Raw genomic sequence first — 23840 nt, forward strand, 5'->3', positions numbered from 1 at the left:
TCTCATCCCACATCCACTACTCCTCACCCCTCTTCTCTTGCCTTTACAGTCCTTTTATTCACAACACTTATAACTTTCTAATAAGGTATCTAATAATAGTTTATTTATTGTGTTTATTGCTTACTCATTCTCTCTCCAATCATGTAAGTCCCATGAGGGCACAGGTTTTTGCCTATCTTGTTCAGTAATCTTAAGTTCCAAGGATAGTATAAGGCATAGTAAGTACTCAATAAATAGTTGCTGGAAAATAAAAAAGAAGTACTTGCTGTACAAATGAATGAATGCCAAAAGACAGATACCTGTCTGATGCTCAGGTCATAAAGCATACCCTTCAGAGTGCTAAATCTTTTCCTTGCTTAATTTCCTCATCTCCACATACAAAGCTTCAGCAAAATTTTAAAACTTGGCCATTCTTTTTTCTGTTTACCTCCTCTCACAACTGTAAACCAGAAATTTATTTAATCTGCTGCTGCTGCTGCTAAGTCACTTCAGCCTTGTCCGACTCTGTGCGACCCCATAGACGGAAGCCCACCAGGCTCCCTCGTCCCTGGGATTCTCCAGGCAAGAACACTGGAGTGGGTTGCCATTTCCTTCTCCAATGTGTGAAAGTGAAAAGTGAAAGTGAAGTTGCTCAGTCGTGTCCGACCCTTAGCGACCCCATGGACTGCAGCCTACCAGGCTCCTCCACCAATTCCTTGGTCCAGTCTGACTCTATTCTCCAAAGAACCCCATGCTTCAATAGGAAATGCATTCTCTCGCAGTCATTTACCGCTTCTAATTAAATCCATCCCATTATTTATTGTTCAGAGAAGCACTCAAAATTTCAGAATCATAAACATTTCCGGAAAAAAACCTCTTCAAGTTAACATAATTGTCTATCTTTGCAAATATGCTACTGTCTTCTGGAGGATTACTAGTGCCAAATCATACAATCTTGCGCAGCTGGCCCTCCCCCTTAGAGATACCCAGATAGTAGAATTACTATAATTAGTTTTGCAATCACTCAGCACCAAGGAACTCTTACTCAAGACCAGGATACTGTTTTTGAGATGACAAGCTCAACAACATGGAAGGAAGTGGTACTGATCTAAAGACTAGTCTAGTGAAGAGAAAACAAAGTCTAAGATCTCTGACTTTCAAAATTTAATCTCCTGGAATGGAGAGTTCATGGGTATATTTTGCTTTTCCTTCTCCTCAAAAGGGAGGGACACAGAATAAAAATAAGGGAGATTTATCAGTGCTTCCTATGGTCCAGTTACCATGCTAAGTTTTCGACAGCCATCATCTGACTCCTGGACCTCATTAACTGTAAAATGTTGGCATTTCACAGTTGCAAAACTGAGACTTCTACATCGAAGCAATTATCCAGAGCCCACTGCTTAGGACAGCTAGGAAGTAGGGTTGCCCTTACCTTCAATCACCAGCCGCACCCCTCCCGTCCTATCCCTTATTTCCTCCGCTTTCTACATCTTCTCCCCACGCCCATCCCGAAAGGATAAATAAAGGGGCTTCCGAAGAGATACAGGTAAGTGACCCAGACACTGCTCTGAGCCCTCTTGTGTCATGAGGGGCTGGAGTCATGCCCCCACCAGAAACAAAACTCAGGAGCAGCGACCAGGTAGGGTGTGCTGCTGTTTGCATTGTTGGGTCTTGTTTTCCCAAGAAATGTAGTCCATAGAGCTTGTGAAAGACATGTTTCAAAAGTGGGAATTACATACAGAAGCTGTCAAGGGTCTGGAATGCGGTTCTACAGGATATCATCCATGTTTCAAGGGAGACGAGATGACAGCTCCAGCTGCCAAGCCCATGAACCGCAAAGTGGAAACACCCCCGCCCCAGCCATGAGTCCCCAAGTCTCTAAGAAGCCTGGGTGTGTGTCAGGAAGCACTTCGGCACACCAGATTGACAAAGTCCACCTTTTTATCCAGGAGAGTCTCTGCAGATGACCCAGACCTTGGCCTTCCTCTTCCTTGCTCTTCACGTCAAACAGCGTGGTCATCATATCGATGTCATGTTCCTCTGACATCTCTGGAGCAGAAGACACAGGCATGGTGACGGGGCACCCAGGGCCAAGCACTTGAAGAGATTTCTTAGAGGTTTGGTGAAGAGTCAGTCACACGGTCACACACACTAACTTGTAAATTTACTCATATAAATCCTTATTCAATTTTACATCCCATGTGGAAGCCTTTTATTTGTGTAGACTCAGTAAGTATTAAATGATGAAATGAATAGTAACTGGAACACTAGGCAGTCAGGAGCTGCGAAGAAAATAAAATGCTGAGGCCGTGTCAATGCAGAGTGTGAAACGTGAAAGTCAGAGACGTGCGGTATTTGCATGGAGCACAGCTTATAGAGTACAAGTTTTGCTCTTTAATCTGTGACCCAGGAAGACACCTGGCTTCCCACGGGTGGGCTGTGAGATTAATAGGACATTTCTGACACTGCCTTCAAAACTGCAAAGTGCCACACAAACAGAAGTGTCAGGACAGCCCCTCGTTCTGCAGTTTTGCACAAGATGTAATAGGGACAACCTAGGTTTACAACTGGGCACATGACAGAACATGCATCTGGTTGCAGATTGAGTAGACTGGTGCTGCATGGGGTGCGCAGGCACTGGGAGGGTACAGGTGGCAGGCAGTTACTTCTGGAACAGGGCAAGGACTGGTGTGAAGCAGAGCTGACCCACCACAAGTCTGCGCCTCAACGGAGCAGAGGATGACTTTGCAAACGGAGCAGCAGAATGCTCCCAGCCTCAAGCAGAAGGACCAGTCAGCTCTGTTTATGCAGTTCAGACCCTAAGCACAGAGGCACAGTAAACTTCTGACTGATGTGGTGGTAAATAGCTTGTTCTTATAATACGCCCCCCACCCCAAAATGAAGTTTTTCACTTGTTCTTGCTTATCAGAGGTTTCGGGTATACACGAAGCAATTAGGATGGGGGCGTAGAGTGCGAAGTTGAACCACCAGTGCTCTGAGTACGTGATCTGAAGAGTCGACTAACTGGAGAAGACCCTGATGCTGGAAAAGATGGAGGGCAAAGGGGACAACAGAGGATGAGATGGTTGGATGGCATCACCAATTTAAAGGACGTGAATCTGAGCAAATGCCAGGAAATGCTGAAGGACAGGGAAGCCTGACATGCTACAGTCCATGGTGGCACAGAGTTGGACATGATTGAGTGACTGAACAATAGCGTGTGAGAAGTAACCTATAAGGACAACATTCTGGACCAAATTATATAATAAAACTATAGAAGTGAAGGAGTAAATGAAACAGAGTTTGACTTCTTGCAATCTTCTCCAGCAGAGATGGGTTTAGGGGGTCAAGTAAGAAGACTGTTGTAGTTGATATAGTTTTCAGAGTGGACCAAGAATTAGCCAGGCTTCCACTGATTACCTATAAATCCACTATCATCAATGCATTTGAAATATTAATACTTACTTGCATGCCATACATGAAACCTGCTGTGGGACACCCTACAGGAAGTTATGGCATTTTAAAAAGACTTATTCCCAGGAAGAAAGGCTTTGAAGAGTCAGTGGTTTGCTCAAGTTGTAATGGCAGCAAGTGGCATAGCCTGAAATCAGTTCTGGGAACTGACCCCAAATGCAGTGCCGTTTTCACAAGTTTGGGTCTGGCTTCTGGGTATTATGTGGATTTCTGCTGTTGGAACCTTTATTTTCACTGCGAACCTTTTCCCTCAGTGTTCACCACACCGGGCAGGTCACTCTCTCCTCCTCAACCCCCACCCCCTACTCCCGTCTCAACACCCTATACTTGCCCCTCCTTCTCCCCACCCACCCTGATGACAGGTAGAGCCCACCCTGATTCTCTTCTTTCTCCAGGACGACGATCAGGACTGGTGGAGGAGTCCGAGTTGGTATCAAACTAACTTATCTGTGGTCTCTAAACACAGCAACGAGGGGATGCCCCTGGTGGTCCAGTGGTTAAGAATCTGCCTCCTAATGTAGGGAGGCCAAGGTTCGATCCCTGGTTGGGGAACAAGATCTCACATGCCACAACTTAGATCCTACGTGCCGCATGGTGTGGCCAAAATAAATAAAATTTTGAGAAGAGAAAAATAAACAGTGATGAAACACAGTGAATCTGAGTGCACAGCCCAAGGGAATGTTTGTAAGTGGGGCTGGTCCTATAGGCCAGCAGGTTTGCAGAATGTAAGCCAGGAGATCTCCTAGAAGCAAGCAGGTGTTCAGATGTGGACTTGACATTTGGTTGTACAACAGCTCCATCCAGGGAAGAGGAAGAGCCTGGTGGCCCTGAAAGAGTCACTTGCTTGGGGACAGGGTGCCACAGCGGCCACCTCACCACCTCAGGTGTCAAGCACATTTGCTCCTGATGCGGGTGCCTGTCCATGAAAGCCGTTTCTGGGGTTGTAACTGCAGACCAGAACCAGTTCACCTCATTCAATCTCCTTTTCAGAATAGAGCATTTCACACTTACTACTCTTCTACAAAATATAAAAAGGTGAAAAGTTAAAAGTCGGTTCAGGTGGCACTGGTGGTAAAGAATCTCCCTGCCAATGCAGGCGATGCAAGGGACTTGGGTTTGATCCCTAGGTCAGGAAGATACCCTGGAGAAGGAAATGGCAACCCACTCCAGGATTCTTGCCTGAAAATTTCCATGGGCAGAGGAGACTGGTGGGCTTCAGTCCACGGGGCTGCAAAGGGTCGGACACGACTGAGCATACACAGGTGACTTTATTTTCCAGGTTCTACCACATCTGACTATGTGAACTCACAAAGTGAGAGCCACCATGGAGTTGGGGGTTAGGGAGTGAGATGGGCTCCGATAAGGTGGTACGGAGGCTGCAGAGACAGCCAAGGGCTGAAGGTCAGGGGAGATCTGACTGCAGCCCAGGAGGCCGGGGCGCTCCACTGGGAGGACTAGGTCGCTCAGGGAGCTGCATGGGTGCAGGAGACCCCGTGTCTGAAAGGAGGCAGCTGTGTACCTGTCTGTCTACCTCCCTGAAGTCTAGGGCCCTGAGGACAGAGCTTGGGTCTTCTGTGTCCAAAAACACACCCTCCCCACCCTGCTCAAGCCTGCACCCTTTACACATGGCACTGGATGGCCAGGACTGTGTAAAGGTGAGGAGGGAATGTGGATGTTTACCCTAAGGTGACGGCAGGTCTCAGGAAGTTCAAGGAGGAGGGTCACTGGGTTTCCGTTTGGGGAAGGTTCTCTGGGCTGCAATACCGAGGAGGGCCTGAAGCAAACCAGGATTCCTGCGGGAGACAGTGTAGATGGTAGAAGGGATCCTGGACCATCACCATAACCTCTGACTCAGCGTCTCCACAATTACCCTTCTCAACACACAAGTCAAGTGTGTTGACTTGACCTTCTTTATCTCAGAACCATGCAGAGCTTTCCTTTCTGTACAGAGTCAAGTTTAAGTCCTTGGAACAGCCTTCAAGGCCACACACAATGTGATCCTAAGCCACCTGTCCACAGCCCCTGCCACTGCCTTCATCTACTCTTTCAGCCAATAAGACGATGTGTCTGTCAAAGCCACTCACCTTCTGGGAAGCTTGCTTCTGTCCCTCCAGAGCCCATCGTCCAGGGAGCATCTCAAAGTCTCCTGAGGCCGGTGGTGCCTTGCTCCTCCCAATGGTTACCCCAGCGCTCTGCACACTGTGGGCACTTTGCTAAGGCTTTTGCTAAGACCCAGGAGTAGAATCGGAGAAGGCAACGGCACCCCACTACAGTACTCTTGCCTGGAAAATCCCATGGACGGAGGAGCCTGGTAGGCTGCAGTCCATGAGCTCGCTAAGAGTCAGACACGACTGAGCGACTTCACTTTCATGCATTGGAGAAGGAAATGGCAACCCACTCCAGTGTTCTTGCCTGGAGAATCCCAGGGACGGGGGAGCCTGGTAGGAGGCCGTCTATGGGGTTGCACAGAGTCGGACACGACTGAAGTGACTTAGCAGCAGCAGCAACAGGAGTAGAACCAATCTGCAGTGCTTGCAGCTGGATTCATTTAGTACTTACTGAGCAGCAGAAACCATAAGCAAAAAGACTGATCCATTTAATTACCTTAAAATATAAAATGTGTCTCCAAAATGAAAATAAAAAGTTAAAAGACAAACTGGGAAAAATACACAGAATATATATGACAAAGAGGTATTAATAAATTTTCTTACCAAACCAAGCATTCCCCAACCAGTTCACAGCAACAATCTAATTAGAAAAAAAAAAAATGGACAAAGGAAATGAGTATTTATTTTTCACTCGTCAATGATAAGGATGGAAATTTTAAAGTGCCCAGTGGGAATGAGAGCCTGAGAAACAAGGAAGGACTCACAGGTTTTTCATCCAGGACTGTGAAGGTGTGCTTCCTGGGGGAAGGAATAACTACAAAATTCAAACTACTGAAACCTTCAGCCTAGAAATTTCACTCTTAGAAATGCAGCATATAGATAAAGACAGAAGCAGCAAAGCACCACAGCTGACATTACTTCTAAGAGGGAAGGAATCCATCTGTGGGAAATGGGTCCATGACCTAGCATCTCACAAAGACAGACCTACAGTGGACCTGAAACCGGCCATGCAGAACTATTCCAAACTACACTGCTCAGTGGAAAAGGCCAAGCACCTCCACTCACACACTACCATGTTCCTTTTTTGCAAACCAAATAAATATACAGCAATACCTGCTGTTTAGTTGCTAAGTTGTGTCCAACTCTTTTGCGACCCCACAGACTACAGGCCTGCCAGGCTCCTGTGTCCATGGGACTTGCCAGGCAAGAATACTGGAGTGGGTTGCCATTTCCTTCTCCAGGGGATCTTCCTGACCCAGGGATAGAACCTGTGCCACTGAGTCACCTGGGAAGCACCAGATGTGCCTGTACTTGCATGCAAGACCTTGAAAATCCCTAACATTGGCTGCTTCCAGGCAGATTTATCTACATTGTATACCTGTTCACATCGTTTGAATCTGCCGTGTTTTCCAATGTGTTCAATTTTAAAAGCCTGCTCTCCCTAAACACATACACAGCTGTTGATCATTTATTATACACTAGAAGCTTCCTAGGGAGGTATTATGGACAGAGCTGCTTCTTGGAGTAGTTGACATTGCTATGTCCATTATAGTGGATGACATTGCTTCCGTCCTTCAAGAGCTTCTGGGTAACTACAAATATGCAGCTCTTAGAAGAAATACAGATGTTAACCTTTGGACTTTTTTGTAGACACCAAAAGCTACAACCACCACCACAAACTAGACAACATCAAAATGAAAAGCTTCTGTGTTTCAAAAGACACCATGAAGTGCAAACACAACATATTCAGAATGGGAGATAAAATTTACAAACCATGTATTTTATCAGGGACGTGTATCTACTGTGTGTAAAGGACTCTGGCAGTGATAAAGATACACAACCCAATTTAAAAATGGGCAAAGGATCTGGGCAAACATTTCTCCAAAGAGAATCTCTAAGTGGCCAATATGCATGTGAAAAGATGCTCAGCATCATCAGCCATCAGGAAAATGCAAATCAAAACCACAATGAGATACCAGCTCAGGCCTTCTAGGATGGCTGTCATCAAAGGCGGGTATTACAATAAATGTTAATGAGCATGTGAACAAACTGGAACTCTCATATACTGTCAAGTGGTGCTGCCACTCTGGAAAACATGTTGGCTCTTCAAAAGACTAAATGTACTTACCACATGACACAGTATGGTCACACCAGTTCAACTGCTGGGCATATATCCAAAAAGACGCTGTCTATGCAAAAACTTGTACACACAAGTTTCAAGGAGCAACACACCTCATAAAACAGCCAATAACACAAACAACCCAAATGCCTGTCAACTGATGAACGTATAAATAAAGTGTGGTATATTCACACAATGGAAGCTCTGTCAGCAACAAAAGGATTGAAGCACTGATACAAGCAATGGGACTGAACCTTGACAACAGGAGGTTGAGTGAAAGAAACCAGTCACCAAAGATCACAAGGTACGTGATTCCATCTATGGAAACGTCCAGAGCAGGCAATCCTAGAGACAGAAAGTAGGTGAGCGGGTGCCGGAGTGTTGGGGATGTGAGGTGGGGACGAAGGATGGTGTGTGTTAGGAGCAGACCAAGAGTGCTAATAGGTACAGGCTTTCTTTCTGGGGTGATGCCTCCTAAAATCAATTGTGGGGATGGATGACAATTTTGTCAATAAACTATTAATGAAAACCAGTGCACCGTACACTTTAAACAAATGATTTACATGGTATACAAATTGCACGTTGATAAACCTGCTATTTAAAAATAAAAAGAGCTAGGCCAGGACAAATAAATGTGGATATTGGTATGTACATTTAAAAAGGTAACATTAAAATTCCACTCTTAAATAAGCCTAGAAGTACTGAAATGTTTCTTACACAGTAAGTATTCATTTCTTGTCAGCATCAATTTTACAGCAATCATTACAAATCAAAGAATTTCTGAAACAATTCTACCTTTTATTCAAATAGAATCACATTTGAAAATAAAGGTTCCATAGTTTAAAAACCTCTGACCTGGATTTTGGACTAGGACCAATGAGCCGGACAGTTGTGTCAGCGGCCGCTGTAATACTCCTGCAGTAGGACCAGATGAAGAGAAGGGACACAAACTGTTTTCACTTTCTGCACACATGATATTTGATCAAATAATGTGTCTTTTACAAAGCAATCCTGTAAATGAAAGACCCTGGATTTTAAAAGGCAGCGAGTTGGAGAGCTGCTTTACAACCCCACCCCAGTCATGATACTGAATATTCTTGCTTTTATATCATAAAATGAAGCTCAGCTCCAGCCTCATCCTGTGTTGCGATCACCTGACGAACCCCAGTCCCTCCTTGTCCATCTTATCCTGCAGGTGAAACCCCACCTCTGACAGCACCACCTTTTCTTTAGCAGGCTGTCCAGTAACCACAGACTTCAGTCTCAGAATCCTTGACCAAGCCCATCCTTAAGTAAACATAAAGAAAACCAGTTCTCTGTAAGTCATTTAAAGACACCTGTGCCTCCCCAAGGCTTTTTAAATCAAGGTACATGAGTGAGGTCAGGGCAGAGACCTGAGTAACATGCCTGGGACAGAGGCCCATCAGTACCCACCCTGGACTTGCCATCCAGCCTTCTCCCCACCTCCCCTCCAGGGGCAGTCCACACACTGCTCTCCACACGTGGCTCCAGCCCACCCCGTCTCGCTGTCACGCACGTCACTTCCCTTCCTTGGAGACACTGCCTCCCTTTCACCCCCATTAATCCCTCCCTTGTTCACATCTTACTTCTCTCGAGACCCAGCGGAAAAGCGCAACTCTCCACTGAGCTGTTCCTAAGGCCCCCTTGCCTTCAGCAAGTCTTGTGAAGTCAGGAATGTTGCAGAGCTGGGGTGGCCCGCTCTCATCATGGCACTGAGAGCAGAAGTGGAGGACGTAAGGCGTCCTGTGAGGAATCCGAGATATGTCTGGGTAAGGCCTGAAAAGTCATGAAGACGCAGTAATCACTTATTAAAAATATTTATCTGTTCCTAAGTTAAATAAATAATTTTAATGCAAACACTCAATAGGGCATCTTCCCCAACGCTCCTAAGATCTCGTCTCTCTCTGCTGCTGTGGGCATGGGCGGCTTCACTCCGTTTTGTCTTCTCTGGATCATGACAGAGTTCTGCGAGTATGTACAAAAGAGAAGAAACTAGAATCAGTCATATACTAAATGCCAGTCAATTGCCAGTAATCAGGTACTGCGTCTTCTAAAAGGAAACATAAAAGGGCAGGTTACAAAAAAAAAAAAACAGAAGATAAATTCTAGGACTCTAGATAATGTTTTGAGATTATTATCCATTAAACAGAAGTGATTATTCCCTTGGTGGTGGTGGTAGTTTAGTTGCCAAGTCCTGTCTGACTGCTTTGCAACCCCATGGACTGTAGTCCTCCAGGCTCCTCTGTCCATGGGATTTCCTAGGCAAGAATACTGGAGTGGGTTGTCACTTCCTTCTCCAGGGGATCTTCCCGACCCAGGGATCAAACCCCCATCTCCTGCATTGCAGGTAGGTTCTCTACTACTGTGCCTCCAGGGAAGCCCCATTATTCCCACCGGAATAATACGTCCCCTGTTACTAGGATGGGGATACAGTGTTGAACTACCAGCCCAGGAGTATAGCCCACCAAGAGCTCAGGAACTGCCCAAAGGAGCCAACAGGTGACAAGTGAGCCGACGGAAAGGAAATCACTGGAGTCAGTGCTCAGAGAAGCAGAAATGACAATATATATGAGAAAATGGGGACCATGGGCGGTGGTGGGGGAGGAGGTGGAAAAAGAAGCCGGATACATGTGGTGACAGGGCAAGCCCACCATTCTATCCACCTCTAGAAAACTAACATGATGGCAAGATACCAATCCACGTAGGAAGACCTACCTCGGTTGGAGCTGAATCTTCACAAGTGACAGGGGGTGAGGCACCCATCGAGAGTGCCCAAGGGTCCTAAGGGCACACAGCGGATGTGGTCAGAAAGGTGGGCTTCCCACAGCCATCACTAATGAAGGGTGGTGGGTTCTGACAAACCTCAGGCTTCAGACTCACGCATAACAGATGAGTTCTGACAAAGGTGACCGAGCCAAGCTTACCCAGAACTTCCGGCAGTTCTTATACTTCAAGAAGTGAGAGGAGCAGCTCTCCTTGTCATAGCTGTTTTCAGCCATGCATCTGGTAGATGCATCCGATTCCTTAAATATGTAAGACAGGCAGCATTTAGGAGGCAGAGTCGCATCTAAAAAACAGATACACACTTCTGAAGCTGCACTCCCACCCCCCCACCGCCCAAGCAAATAACTGGAGATAGTTTCAAAACGGAATTAGCTTTCCAACTATCCCAGCATCCATTGTGCTCAAGGCCAACACCTTCCTCTCCATAGTTGGGGTCAGTTTTCTCTGTATCTGATTCACAGGAATTTGAGTCGAAGCACTGAATGAGATCAGTCAGTAACCACTTATCGAGGAGGCTGAGGCAAGGTTCAACTTCGATGTGCTCAGTCATGACTGCAGGGAGCTTTCTGCGGGTCCAGGGTTAGGGCTCAGCACTTTCACTCCCAGGGGCCTAGATTTAATCCCTGGTTGGGGAACTGACTGCACAGCAGGGCCAAAAGAAAAAAAAAAATTCACTGCTGCACAGCAGAAGCCAAACGCCATCTCCTGACTCAGAGGGCAGCTCCCTGCTCCTCCAAGTTCTAACCCGGACTTGAACATTTGATGTCAAGGTGGTTTCGAGACCCTAAGTAAACAGCTAATGACTGGTCTACAAAAAGGTAAATTAAAGTAACGACATTCATCTCAATGTATACTTGGCTATCATTCACTCCATTACCCAAGTAAATACACTATTATGTCAGTAATTTTAATAGGTATCATTAATATCACTTCAAAACTGAAGTAAGCCACACAAGTTCAAAGGAGGGTAGCTGCCATTTGGGAATTAAAGTTTAGCTGTTTGAACTGGAAGTAGATTCGATAACAAACTTCAAAGTGAAAGGCATGATTCTGAGAAGTCATCTAAAGGAAAACTTTAAATTAAGGGCAAGTAATTTGCTTCACAGATCTGAGAAACATGGTTTATCTAAAGCAACTTAGGAAAGCTGCTGAAAACAGATTTCAAGTAGAACAAAGCCAATACTCCAAGCCAAATATTTAACAAATGTGTATATTTGGAAAATGCATTATGTATCAGGAAATACAATTTTCACAGCACAGTCCAATGGCTGCCTTATTCAAGGATGACACCACCACCAGTACTGCTGATTGTACCAAATAAATGCCAATAAAAGCTTATTACAACAACAAAATGGTTTACATGATACCATTGTAAAAACCTTCGGGCTTTAAATACTCTCACTCAGTTATCAGCCCTTCACTCTAAGCGAGGTGGTCTCAGGGACATGATGAAATCATTGCTATAAAAACATAAACTTCAGGAACCATTTAAAAATACCTACTTTCCAACTTTGCGTGTTTGGACTCGAGAATTTCCTCAGGGTTGCACATGCTGGTCCAGTGTTAAGAGTGATAACTAAAAGTTCATATGCTCTACAATTAGGGAAACTTGCAAGAGACGAGTCTTTGTCAACTAAATGATGAATATCTAAAAATGCTCTTGTGAAATAAAGATATGCAGGCCATGAATGTTTCTTGTACAGGAATAACTTTATTCAAGAATTGCAGAAAACTGATGCCCACAAAATCAGAAGACGCTTATTTTTCCATCTTAATACTTGTGACAATTCAAAGCCAACCAGCTTACCGACAAGCAAGGGTTTATGTCAGGATCCCTCAGCCTCCGTGTCACCATGGGCATCCTAAGTGTCTTCTCCCTGCAGGCAGAGGTTGGGAAGGGTAACACAGTGGATGACACACAAGTCAGTTAAGCCTCATTAACTCCGCCAAGTACAGTACCTGAAAGGTTAACTCTGGCATAAAGATTTTCTAGTGAGGAACTCACACGCTCTCTGTATTTTCAGAATGAAGACTTGGATGTGATTCTCCTCTACACTGACTCATGCCTCAGCACACACAAAGGCCTTGTTTAAACTGTTTAAGTGCCTCTACTGAAATCTGACTACGATGTTCAGAGAAAAAGATAGTTCCGATAAAATTGTTTTAGTTTACTCCTATTTTTAAAGGTGACTCAGTGGTAAAGAATCCACCAGCCAATGCAGGAGGCAAGAGTTCTATCCCTGGGTTGGGAAGATCCCCTGGAGGTGGTACTCACAACCCACTCCCGTATTCTTGCCTGAAGAATTCCATGGATAGAGGAGCCTGGTGGGCTACAGTCTATGAGGTCGCAGAGTCAGACTGACTTTCAGTGACTAAAAGACAACAATATCTATAGACTAGCAATTAAATGTATTAACAAGGACTGATGCTAAAGCTGAAACTCCAATACTTTGGCCACCTCATGCGACGAGCTGACTCACTGGAAAAGACTCTGATGCTGGGAGGGATTGGGGGTGGGAGGAGACGGGGACAACAGAGAATGAGATGGCTGGATGGCATCACCGACTCAATGGACATGAGTTTGAGTGAACTCCAGGAGTTGGTGATGGACAGGGAGGCCTGGCGTGCTGTGATTCATGGGGTCGCAAAGAGTCGGACACGACTGAGCTACTGAACTGAACAACAAAAATACAGCATGCACTCTAATGATTACTTCCTTATTATACACTGATTAGCACACAAAATAAGGGTGGAATAATTTAGTACCACCCAACTTTAGCAAAAGTGTTTGTCAACTAAAGTACTAAAGTGCCTTTATCAACTAAAGATGATCACAGTTCTCTAAGAGCCAATTAAGCATTCCAAATCAAATCATATACTCTTATAACAAGTACGTCACCTATATCCCAGGACAACTGCCCTCTCCAATGAATCTAACGGAAATTGGTATGCCTGTTAACTTCAAAGACACATCATAGAAATGAACTAAAAGATAATTTTTTTAAAAAAACTCAACTACTTATTAAACGCAATTCTTTATTCCAACATATTGGCATATATCAATGAGGAACCCACAAGTATTTTTAAATGCTCTGTGCTAACTTTATGGAACTTACTCCTGAATCTCGCTCTAGCTTAACTGTCTTTTACCGAAAGATCAAAGAAAACAGCAAATAATGCAGGATGACCTACCCAAAGCACCAATAAATAAAAAACTGCGTCAGTGTAACTAGACAGAGCTCTGAACTCTCGTACAAAACGGTTTCTACTTTCCTTCCCCAAGATGGGACCACCAAAAAACATGAGCCATGTTAAAAGAAATAAAGTACATTCAGGAAAAACAATCAAACCCCCATAAGCTCCTGAAAAGTGGAGATATTCTAGGATCGTGAGTCAACTAGTTCCCTTTCTCTTTTACAAGATCTGTATGTCCAAGCTAAAGGGGATAACCTTTGCAAAGAAGGATGGAAAAGGACCATTCCGGGTCCTTTCAGTAAGTAATCCTTCTATTTTATCATCTTCATTGACCAATATGAGTACACCTAGCTAACAGAAATCTCTTGTCAGGAAGAAAATTCAAGATGCTGTTCAACTGTACCTAGAAGCTTCTTCCTCTCCCGAACACAATTCCTTTGCAGGCTTGACTTCTTCCTAAGACAGGTGAGGGCACAAAATGAACTCACTGCTTTCTTGTCTACATGTGTCCTTCGCTGTTCACACTCCTTGGATGTAACCTCAACAATGATCGGACGCAGACTGAACTCAGGTTGCCCCCCTTCCATGAAAGTGTTCTACTTTTTATCACCATCTTCGGATAAAAATTCTTTAAAAACCACACCACCTAGGTAACATCATATATACCGAATTAGGTTTGCTGCAGTTTATTCACCGTTCCTTTCCTTTCCCTTCTGGGTTCTAAATACCAGTCAATATAAGTTTGGATTTCCGACTGTCACCTGCTCTGCACGAATCCACATGTAATAACTGGAAATGAAGAGGAAATATCAGTTTACAGTGAGGAGCGGGTCTGAAAGCGGGTGTTCCGCTGGGAGGCCTCATCTACTTACTCTCTGAAGGTAACAAACAAACGTGCCTAAGCTCTGTCCGCAGAGAACAGTCAGAGAGAAACCAACGATCTGAGGGAGAGGGCTCAAAAAAGCACAGCACGTTTGAGGAAAAGCTCTCAACTCTTTTTGCAAACGGCAAACTGCTTTAAAAAGTATTTCTTAACTTTCCATCCAGTGGTTCCACGTCCCCACTCGGAGCAACTCTGCAAGGGAAGGGAAAGCTGCTGACCCGTCCAAGGCCCCCTGCCGCCACCACCGCCCGCGCTCCCAGGCTGTCCGATCCCAGGCAGGGCTGCGGGCCTCCCCACCGCAGGAGCAGCCGTCGGGAACCCGCAACACGTCCCGCGAGGCATTCGAGCCTCCAACGTACGTCTGGGAGCAGGCGGCGGATCAGGAAGTCTGGGTGGCCTTGCGGAGGGGGCGGGGAAGCCGAGAGGAGACCCCGGAACGAGGCGAACCCCAGGTCCGCGGCCTCCCGACAGCTGCCCGTCCAAACTCGTGAGCGGTGGGCGCAAGTGAACATACCTTGCTCTCACTTTCGACGGCACCCCAAGAGGGCAGGGGGCGAAAAAAACGCAGGGAACTGGGGGCGCGGGAGTGGGGCGGCAATACGCTCCAAAGGCTGAGAAGTAAGGGTGAAGGAAGGGCTGGGGGTGCCCGGGCACGGGGCACCTCCCTCGCCCCCGGCCCGAGGAGACCCGCCTTGCCACGAGGAAGCGCAACAGTAAGAGGACCGCGCCGAGGCGAGGCCTGGTGGCGGCGGCTTCACGCCGGAGACGCGACTGCGGATCCCGCGGCGGCCCGGGCGCGCCAGTCTCTCCCCGCAGCCCTGCAGCCGCGGCGGAGGGAAAGGCGGAGGCGGGGGGGAGTGGGGGGGGGGCGGGGAAACCACTCACCTCGGGCGGCCGCTCCGCCAGCGCCCAGGCCGTCTCCAGCTCCAAACACGTCAATGGCTCACGCAGCTGGGCCTTAAGTAGCGCGCATCCCAACGTGCTGCCCCCGCTCCGCGGCGGCCGCCGACCCAATCAGCGCGCCCCGCCGCCTGACTGACGGCCGAGCGGGGCCCGGCGCGGCGGGGGCGGGCGGGCCTCGCCCCGCCCCCAGCCGGCGGGAGGAGGGCCGAGACGGGAGGAGTGGGCGGGGCAGCGCTCGAGACCCCGCCTCCGCCCCCGCCCCGCCGCGCCCCCCGCGCCGCGGCCCGCCTCTTAACACTTCGGCTTGACGGGCGGCGCAGCGGGCCAATCGGAGCGAGCGGCTGCGGCGGCGGCGGCACCCAGTGGCCGGCCCCGGGGCGGAGCGCGTGAGGCAGGGCGGGGGGGGCGGGCGCAGCGGCGGGCGGGGGCAGGGGGCGGGCCGGCGGGAGGCGGGGGCGGCGGCCAAGCGGGCCGGGGGAGGCGGCGGTGGGCGCGACGTCGGCGGCGGCGGCGGCGGCGGCGGCGGCAGCTGCAAGTTGGGCTGCAGGGGCAGCGCATACACTACAATGGCTGCTGGAAAGAGGCGTAAGGAAACAATTTCCAGGCCCGCCGCGTCCAGCCCGAAATATGAGAAAAAAATTATTAGAAATTCCGCGGGCGGTGTAAAGGCGGCGGACGGGCCGGAGGGAGGATGTTAAAGCCCCGCGGTGAGTTCTCCCGGGGTCCGGGGCGGCGGAGAGGCGTTTAGCGGGAGAAATATCAGGGTTATTTAAATTATGGGACTCGCTGAGGGGGCAGAGGAGCCGCGGCGGCGAAAGGAGGAGGAAAAAGTTTGTGCTGCTCTTAGCCCCTGCTCAGGACCCCAGAGAGAAAAATAATAATAAAAAATAAAATAAAAATAATCGGGCGGGGGTGCGGGGACTCCCGAAGTCGCTTCTGACAGGGCAGGGGGCGATGCGGCTGGAGACCCGAAGGTGAGGTCGGTGGGAAAAAAAAAAAACCCTTTATTCAGGGTCTGGAAAGTTTGAAAAGTTTTCCTCCTCCTCCGCCTCCTCTCTGGTGCTGCGAATATTGTGACAGCGGCAGCGGCAGCAGCGAGAGCGGAAGACATTAGAGACCCGAAAAATAAGGGAAAAATTAATATAAATTCGGTTTTGAGAGTAAACTCTCCGCATTTTCTACCAAAACATCCCGGGGGAAGGTGGGTCCCCAAAGGGCCTGGCGGAAACCCGCAGTCGGCAATATTTGGGGGGCACTTGGAGTGACTTGGGGGGAACTTTGCCCCTTTTTTCAAAAGAGGTTTTTCTTTTTTGGAGAAATGCATTTGTTTTCGCCCTTTCCTCAGGTGGGCGAGTCGGGGTCGGGGTGCGGGGTCTGCGAGGAGGTGTGAGCCCCGGGTGTGTGGCTGCGGGGGGGGAGGGGGGTGCTAAATGAAAGCAGGAGATCTGCACAGACCAGGGACAGCTTGTTGTCAGTATCATAAACAACCAAAATGGAGGGAGAACTCAGGCATATAACCAAATAAAAATTTTTTAAAAATCGCAAAAAAATCCCAAAAAATCCGGGATGCTCCCCCTTTTCTCGCTCAAGGTAAAAGGATGAACCGCCTTTCCCCTGAAGTCCATTTTGACTTTGCAGGGACCAAGGAGTTAATATTTATTTATTTTTTCAAAACTTTCGAAGGGCAAAAGCCTTTTATAACTCAACCGACAATGAGAAAACGTGAAAATCCGATGCTCGAGAAGGAGGGGGAGGGGGGGGGAGGTGGTAGTGCAGAAACTGCTAAACTTATTGGTAATGTGGGCTGATCTGACATAAGATAAACACTATATTTGCTATTTTATAACTATGTTTTAATGATCGTTGCGGGGTTTTTTTTCTCCCCCCCCGGTGGAAAAAAAAAGTGATGCCATTTTCTTAATAGAGTTAATATGTGTGATTGGAAGAATAAACCCTTTCGGCTTTGAATTGCATTTTCGTCGCATTTATGCTTCAGGTTTTGTTGGTAGCTCCCTCCTTTCTTTAAACTAGGCTCTACAGAGGAGGGGTAGAGAGGTGGTGGTGCACACAGAGGCTGGTGTGCAAGACTGGAGCACCTTTTGGGGTGGGGTGGGGAGTTTACTGAGCTGCTCGCCTCCTGACACGTTTGCTTCACCTGCTCATCCTCAGGATAGAATGTCCAACCGAGGTTTTCTGGGTTTATGTATAGAAAAGGATGGTGCCTCTTGCATCACAGTGAAGTTAATGGGAAAGTGCTGCTGATGTTGGTTTCCACGTGGGATGTGGGACAGAGCAGGGCATTTTAAAGGGACAGCTTCTCTTTTCTTATGATTTTTCATCACCTAAACAGAAGCCCTGCGTGAGGACCAGCAGCAGAGGTGCTGGGAGGGTGTGGTGATGGAAGAGCCTCCTCTTTCCATGACTCAAACGCACCCACCTTTAGCAGTGATGGAGGGAAAGGAGGGCTAAAGCAGGCTCAACAGAAGATGGATATTGTGTAGATCAGTTTGTTTCCAAGCTGTTCTTTTGTGTAACAAGCCCTCCCAGGAACTTTGCATGTTACATTGCTGTGCTCTGGAAGCTGATTTTGGAAGGAATTGTGGAAAAATGGAAATAGTTTAAGGTGTGTGGTGTAATGGTATAGCATTATTGAACAGTTATGAATTCTGTGCAGTGAGATCAAAGAGCTGTGTATGCCCATAATATGATTTTACAGCCATTTTGTAAAAGCTGTAAAATACCTAATATTCAGTTTGGCTTAAGGTACACTGAGGACTTCTGGTTGAAAACTGCAGACAGAGTGGTGGAGATTCTTTTACTCTGTAAGCAGCAGGCATTTCTTTAAGGGAAAAAAAAAGCACATACACCAACACCATGGAAAAGTTTACGCATACCCATTTTAAAGCCCCATCCTATACATGTGCAGTAACTCTGTGCCTCTGAAATGAAAAGGTTTTAAAGTCCTGTGACCTACCAGTTTGCATCTTTTAAGTTGAATTTATTTGTGTTATTTAACAGGAAATGTTTACTGATCATAAACTACTGTTGACTCTGATGGCTTAGATTTTCACAATATTTTCAAAATTGAAAATATGTAAGTTGTGTGCTGTACTCTATTGGACATTAAGGTTCACCTTGAATAGAATTTACTTGTGTTCCATTTTCCACAGGTATATGAAGTTTCTGGAATAGATGCCTATTTTCCTTTGTTTTTATGATTTATAGAAATGGATTAAAATAAGGACTGGATTTTTAGACTTCTTATATAGAATATTTTTTCTGGCCATACTGTACAAACAAATTATTATTTTGAAGTCTGGTGTACGTTAACCTGTGTTCGCATCTGAACTCTTACCTGCACCTTTCTGTAAATACCTCCATAGTAGCAGTTACATCAGTGTAGTGTGGTTTCTGATTTTGGAAGCAATTGCAACTTTCTAAGAACTCATTAAAAAAATTAATCCCATGATTAAATCACAATTGATTGGAAAGTGATTAAACTGTCAGTGGAGAAGGGAAACTCCCCCCCCCCAAAAGTAATCTTTGCAGAGGATTCATGGTGCCATTAATACTTATAAAACCTTTGAAATTTATCTACATGTTCATTGTAGTTTGGCTGGAGACAGTTACATTGACTATAAGTAGTCAAATTCAGTATGGATTTAAAATAAGTGAGACTTTTAGATCTTGAATGGTTGCCACTTTGACAAACCCATTACTAATATCAATAAATTCAGTTTCTGTAAATGTGAAGGAAAAGTATTTCTTCCAGTTACATGAGACCATGGAGTTTTTCAGTTTGCTTGGATACTTCACATTATGATTAGTTTATTGTTATCCTAAATAAAAGTGCTGGTATTGTGATTTTTTTTTTTCTATATCACAAAAGGTGGTATGAAACCTTCATGTTTGGGTTTTTACACACCTGGCTACTTGTCTGAATCAAAAAATACACCCAGAGCACACAAGTATAAAACCTGTAATTCCTTGGAGAGTCTCATTTAGCTGGGACATAGCATAATTACTCATTTGAATTGATTGTACTGATCTTTTGTAATGCCTAAGAAATACTACCTGTTGAACATCCTTTTTCTGAAGCTACTATTAAATTGTACCAATTAACAGAAATAAGGCTGTTGTATACTCATAATCTTTATTTCAGGTAGAATTAGAGAAGCCTCATAGCTGGAGATGCTTATTTGCAATTTATATGCCTAATTTTGCTATTAGACATTCTATAAGGAATTTAGCTGCTGTGGAAGATGATTTATAAATATGGGCTAATTCTGATAAAGTTCAACATCTGCATATTTATTATAATCTAAATATTTTAATAAACAGACATCTTATAGCTAAATAAATTAGTGAATATGTTTTTATCAATATATTTTCAAAGTTGTAAGTGTACTCTTGGTGTTTTAAAATCATACAGAGATGTTCTTTTTTTTCCTTTGTTTTTAACATTATCCTGGTTGTCACTATATACATTTTGGTTTGGTATTCTGGAAATTTTCCTTTCTAAGGATTAAATTGTTTTTTGCTGAATGAAATATAATGCTGCTGTCTTTGAGATTTGAAAAGCTTGAGAACTAAAACATGTATCTATAGCTGTCTTTGAAGTTTTGTTTTGATAATCATTTGCCCCTTGAGCTGTGTAATCAAAATATTGGTTCCTTCCAGGAATGTTTTAATGTTTTTTATTTAAAATCCTGTTCTTTGGAAAATTAATATGTCTGAAAAGTTACCTGTTACACACACATATATACACACAAACACACACCCAAGAAAAAAGTTTTACTGAGTAACTTTACTTACACAATCTGGAATACTTGTTCTTTTTGATGTGTTTCCAAATGTATAGGAAATAAATAGAAATTTTCCTCTCTATATTGATAACATCTTAGATTCTTTAGTTAGTTGAGTAAGGGAAGAGTTTCAGAAGAAGGCAAGAACAACTGAATGTGTTCAACAAAATCCAGGATAGTGAATATGTTCAAGGTAAAAAGGCTAAAAATTGTCCCTTGAGCCATTTTTTAACTGTTTTAAGAACCTGATAAACACCTTATCTGAAACATCAAATACTTTGAAAATATAACAGACACTGCAGAGGAGCAAAAATGGACCCTTAATTTCTTTAATTGTAACAGGAATTAATGTAGGCAGCATATTTAACCAATTAGTAAGTGTTTAGGTAGCCTTGGGAAAGTATTTACAAATAAGTGTGAGGTCAGGATACAGTGAATTGATGAACTGAAAGTTAACTATGATTTTAGAATTCATGCAGGGAAATTCTTTGCCATTTTACAATAAGACCACTTTGGAGGTAACTAATTTTTACTTTTGTGTGTATTTCAGTACCTAATTTTTTCTTTTTTGAAAAAGCCTGAACCTGACATCTACTGTATTACTACATTTTTTTTATAACAGGGCAACTTTTATATCTCATTAGCAAATTTAATTTGAGAAATTAAATGCAAAATTTTACATTGTAACTTTTTCTGAAAGTATTGATGTGTAGTTACTAACATTTGAAGTTGTGAGAAATATACATGTATGAAAGCCTAGTATACGTTATTGCAGGGGCATAATTTGATTTTTAGTTTTAAATCGCTTGGCCTAGTGCCCAGTAGTTTACATTCTACCCTGGATGTCCACCTGTCTCTGTCTCCTCCCTCCAGGGTGATATTGACAAGGATGTGGTGATGAGGAACTACCAAGGGTGCTTTGGTATTTTTGCTTTCTGATTTTGTGTATGCACTGGTGTGTGTTGTTCAAGTGTTCAGGTTTTTGTTCTTTTTTTTTTTATTGCTTATCAGAGAACAAAATCCCGATTTTAGAAAACAGTATCTCATTTTTAAAAAGTGAAGTGGTGTGATACTGCATTAAAATTGTTCGTATTGAACAGTCCTTGGATGGTAAACAGAGTTACTGCAGGGACATGACATTAAAACTAACCACAGTGTGTGGGGGGAATTTGAGATGGCAACCCAAGAAATGGGTATGCCTATGTAGCATGAATGAATTTAGGCAGTTGTATCCTAGGTTAATAGGAGGAGCAATTTGCTTGAAGTGTTTCCTTGTGTTTTTTTTTAAATGAAAACTTTTTCCTAATCTAACTACATAGAAAACCTAGAAATATAAATGTGTTAGAAAGCAAAAATGTTCTTTTTCATGTTTTTTTTTTCTTAAAATTGTAAGGAAAAGTGTATTATAAGAACCTAAGTGTCCAAATTTAATGGGGAAATGTCCAAAACTAATGGGGAAAGAACTAGGTATATGAGAATATCAGATTTAATTGTGGTAAATTTAAAATTTGACTTCTGTAAATAAAGAATAACTAACTATAAAGCAAATAATAGTAAATTTACTCCCCCAAAATGAGAGTGATAATTGGGGGAATCTGTACGAGAGTATTTTTAATACAAATTGCTGGTTTATGGTAACCTTTTAAAAATAGATTCCTCCCCAGTTTTTCCTCCATATCTTTAGACTTGTAATAAACTAAATTAAACTTTAAGAATAATGTGTAGCAATTATTTGAAATACTTTATTTTTAAATAAGGAAAAATGATTTTTTGTTATTTTTTTAAAAGAGTAAAGATTATTTCAAATGTGTATCTAAGTGAAGTGTTCTGAAAAATCTTAGAAACTGTTGAAAATTATTTTCTTAATTCTTCATCAGAAACTTTAAAACTTCCCATTAAGTTAATGAGATAAATTTTAAAACCTTAGTTTAAGAACAGTGTACTTTTTTTTAGGGCAATTTAAGTCATTTCTTCCAGACTCAGTAACATTTTAAAAGCTTTCACAAGGTAAAGATAAGAACACTCAAAAAACTTTTGATTTCTGAAGTGTTTTTAGGGGTAGACTGACAGTTAAAGAAATCTTCTTCCCCATTTATTAATTAGCAGTTGATTTTCTGAAGGAGAATATAGATCTATTACAGTATTGTGTTCAAGAGTGGAATTTTCTTTTAATATTAAAAAATATTTTGAGGGTAAAGAAGACATCTTTTCTTCAAGGGTCTCAGCAGACTGTGATTATCTGTCATTGCAGAGCCTTGAGCCCTACCTTTTTTTGAGAGTCAGAGACACATTTTAGGCTTTCAGATATTAAATATTTGAATCATTGTCTCAAACCAGTGTTGGAATTGCACATTGTTTATTGATTATTTATGATATCCTATCTTTTAGTTTCTGAATATGGAAATGTTAATTGTCAGATGAAATGCTGCAACTACAAGGCTGCCATCCGATTTTTTGAAAAATTTTATCTTTTAAATCAATAGTTTGACATTAGAGCCTTGAGTTTTGAGATACATTTTCAGAGACTGTTCAACTAGAAGTCAGAGAATGAGGAATTCAGTCCCTTTGACTAATAGGCAGAATTAGAAAAAATGTTGTAATCAATTTTTTTCTACTTGAAGATATTTTAGTAAAAAGTTGACTGAATTGTTCTTAATCAGAAGAATTTTAAGAAATTGAACCTGAAAGTTTGAGGTAGTTCAAATGTGCAGGTTCAAAATAGCACCAGTTGAATTTTAGACTAGTGGATTTTCTCAATAAATTGATTTTATTTCCTTGTATTACCTTAATGCTGGAATTGCATAGAGCCCGCATCACTTTTCATCATATCCTAAAACAGTTTCACTAATAGGTTTTATTTTTATCAACTTTAGACAATAAAATGAAAATACTATTTTATATAAGGGTACATTACCTTTTTAAAACTATTTTGTGCGTTTCCTAAATTTAATTTCTTTAACTGTTCCATTCCAAGGAAGAGAAACTAGCTCCTTTACTTTAAAACTAAATTTGCTCTAAAGTTGCAGTTTATGGGAGAGTTGTCAGTTTATATGTTTAGATAAGATCTATTATAACCTTAAATGTCAATGTTAATATGATTATCATATCTGATTATAAAGTATATCGCAAACACAAATTTGCTCCCCTTCTTCTAAAATTGTTTTCTGAATAAAACTGAGAAAATATTTTTCATGTGTTTTTCTCATTTGTTATTGTCTGAAGTAATTTAATTGGGTAAGTTTTCAATTTCAGTTATATTTCTCTTCTAATATTAATAGAATTTTACCTAAAATTACTGTTCAAATATACAGTGTCTCAGCAGTAAAATAGAACTAGATATATAATAAAATAGTTAATTATACTATGAGTGGTGGAAGCAGTCTTAGTAGTTCTTATTTGGAATAGTTTAAAATGGCTCAAACAAACTGCCCATGGGTATAAGGCATACCTCTAACAGCAGTTAGTGATATTTTATAGTTTTCTTTTTCTGCTTCATAAAGTTTGAGCATTCTCAGAGCTACTGTCATGCAATAAATAACTGATTTAACTGTGCCCTGTATAAAGTACAC

The 23840-nt window shown here is 43.4% G+C and overlaps 2 protein-coding genes across 6 annotated transcripts in view; one reads left to right on the plus strand and one right to left on the minus strand.

The window, feature by feature from the left end:
- Nucleotides 1–772: 772 nt before the first annotated feature.
- Nucleotides 773–15549, minus strand: CHCHD7 (coiled-coil-helix-coiled-coil-helix domain containing 7). Of its 4 annotated transcripts, none has more exons than XM_088844465.1 (5): nucleotides 14188–14308; nucleotides 14084–14138; nucleotides 12293–12362; nucleotides 10626–10724; nucleotides 773–9666 (listed from the first exon to the last, which is right to left on the minus strand). In XM_088844465.1, exons 1-5 carry the CDS (start codon nucleotides 14291–14293, stop codon nucleotides 9562–9564), a joined length of 435 nt encoding a protein of 144 aa, XP_088700591.1. In that variant the 5' UTR covers nucleotides 14294–14308; the 3' UTR covers nucleotides 773–9561. The 4 variants fall into 4 exon arrangements, with proteins under 4 accessions (XP_088700591.1, XP_088700590.1, XP_055288059.1 ...); XM_088844463.1 differs by lacking the exons at nucleotides 773–9666; nucleotides 14084–14138; nucleotides 14188–14308 and adding exons at nucleotides 9673–10482; nucleotides 15078–15174; nucleotides 15449–15481; XM_088844464.1 differs by lacking the exons at nucleotides 14084–14138; nucleotides 14188–14308 and adding an exon at nucleotides 15449–15549.
- A 460-nt stretch (nucleotides 15550–16009) lies between these two features.
- Nucleotides 16010–23840, plus strand: part of PLAG1 (PLAG1 zinc finger) — a 48109-nt gene continuing 40278 nt past the window's right edge. For both annotated transcript variants that reach the window (XM_055432491.2, XM_055432492.2), the window contains exon 1: nucleotides 16010–16173. The gene's annotated coding sequence lies outside the window, so the exon portion shown is untranslated. The remainder of the gene's footprint in view (nucleotides 16174–23840) is intronic.

Source organism: Moschus berezovskii, chromosome 16 (genome assembly GCF_049115385.1).
Source record: "Moschus berezovskii isolate FMDL1 chromosome 16, NW_MosBer_1.0, whole genome shotgun sequence".
NCBI lineage: Eukaryota > Metazoa > Chordata > Mammalia > Artiodactyla > Moschidae > Moschus > Moschus berezovskii.

Excerpts from the sequence above, each read along its gene's own strand:
- CHCHD7 (XM_088844465.1), bottom strand. The coding sequence starts at position 14,293 with ATGGTGATAAAAAGTAGAACACTTTCATGGAAGGGGGGCAACCTGAGT. Across the intron at positions 14,139-14,187 it reads GAGTGTGAACAGCGAAGGAC|AGGAAGAAGTCAAGCCTGCA; the intron begins ACATGTAGACAA and ends CTCACCTGTCTT. Across the intron at positions 9,667-10,625 it reads AGAACTGCCGGAAGTTCTGG|AACTCTGTCATGATCCAGAG; the intron begins GTAAGCTTGGCT and ends ACATACTCGCAG.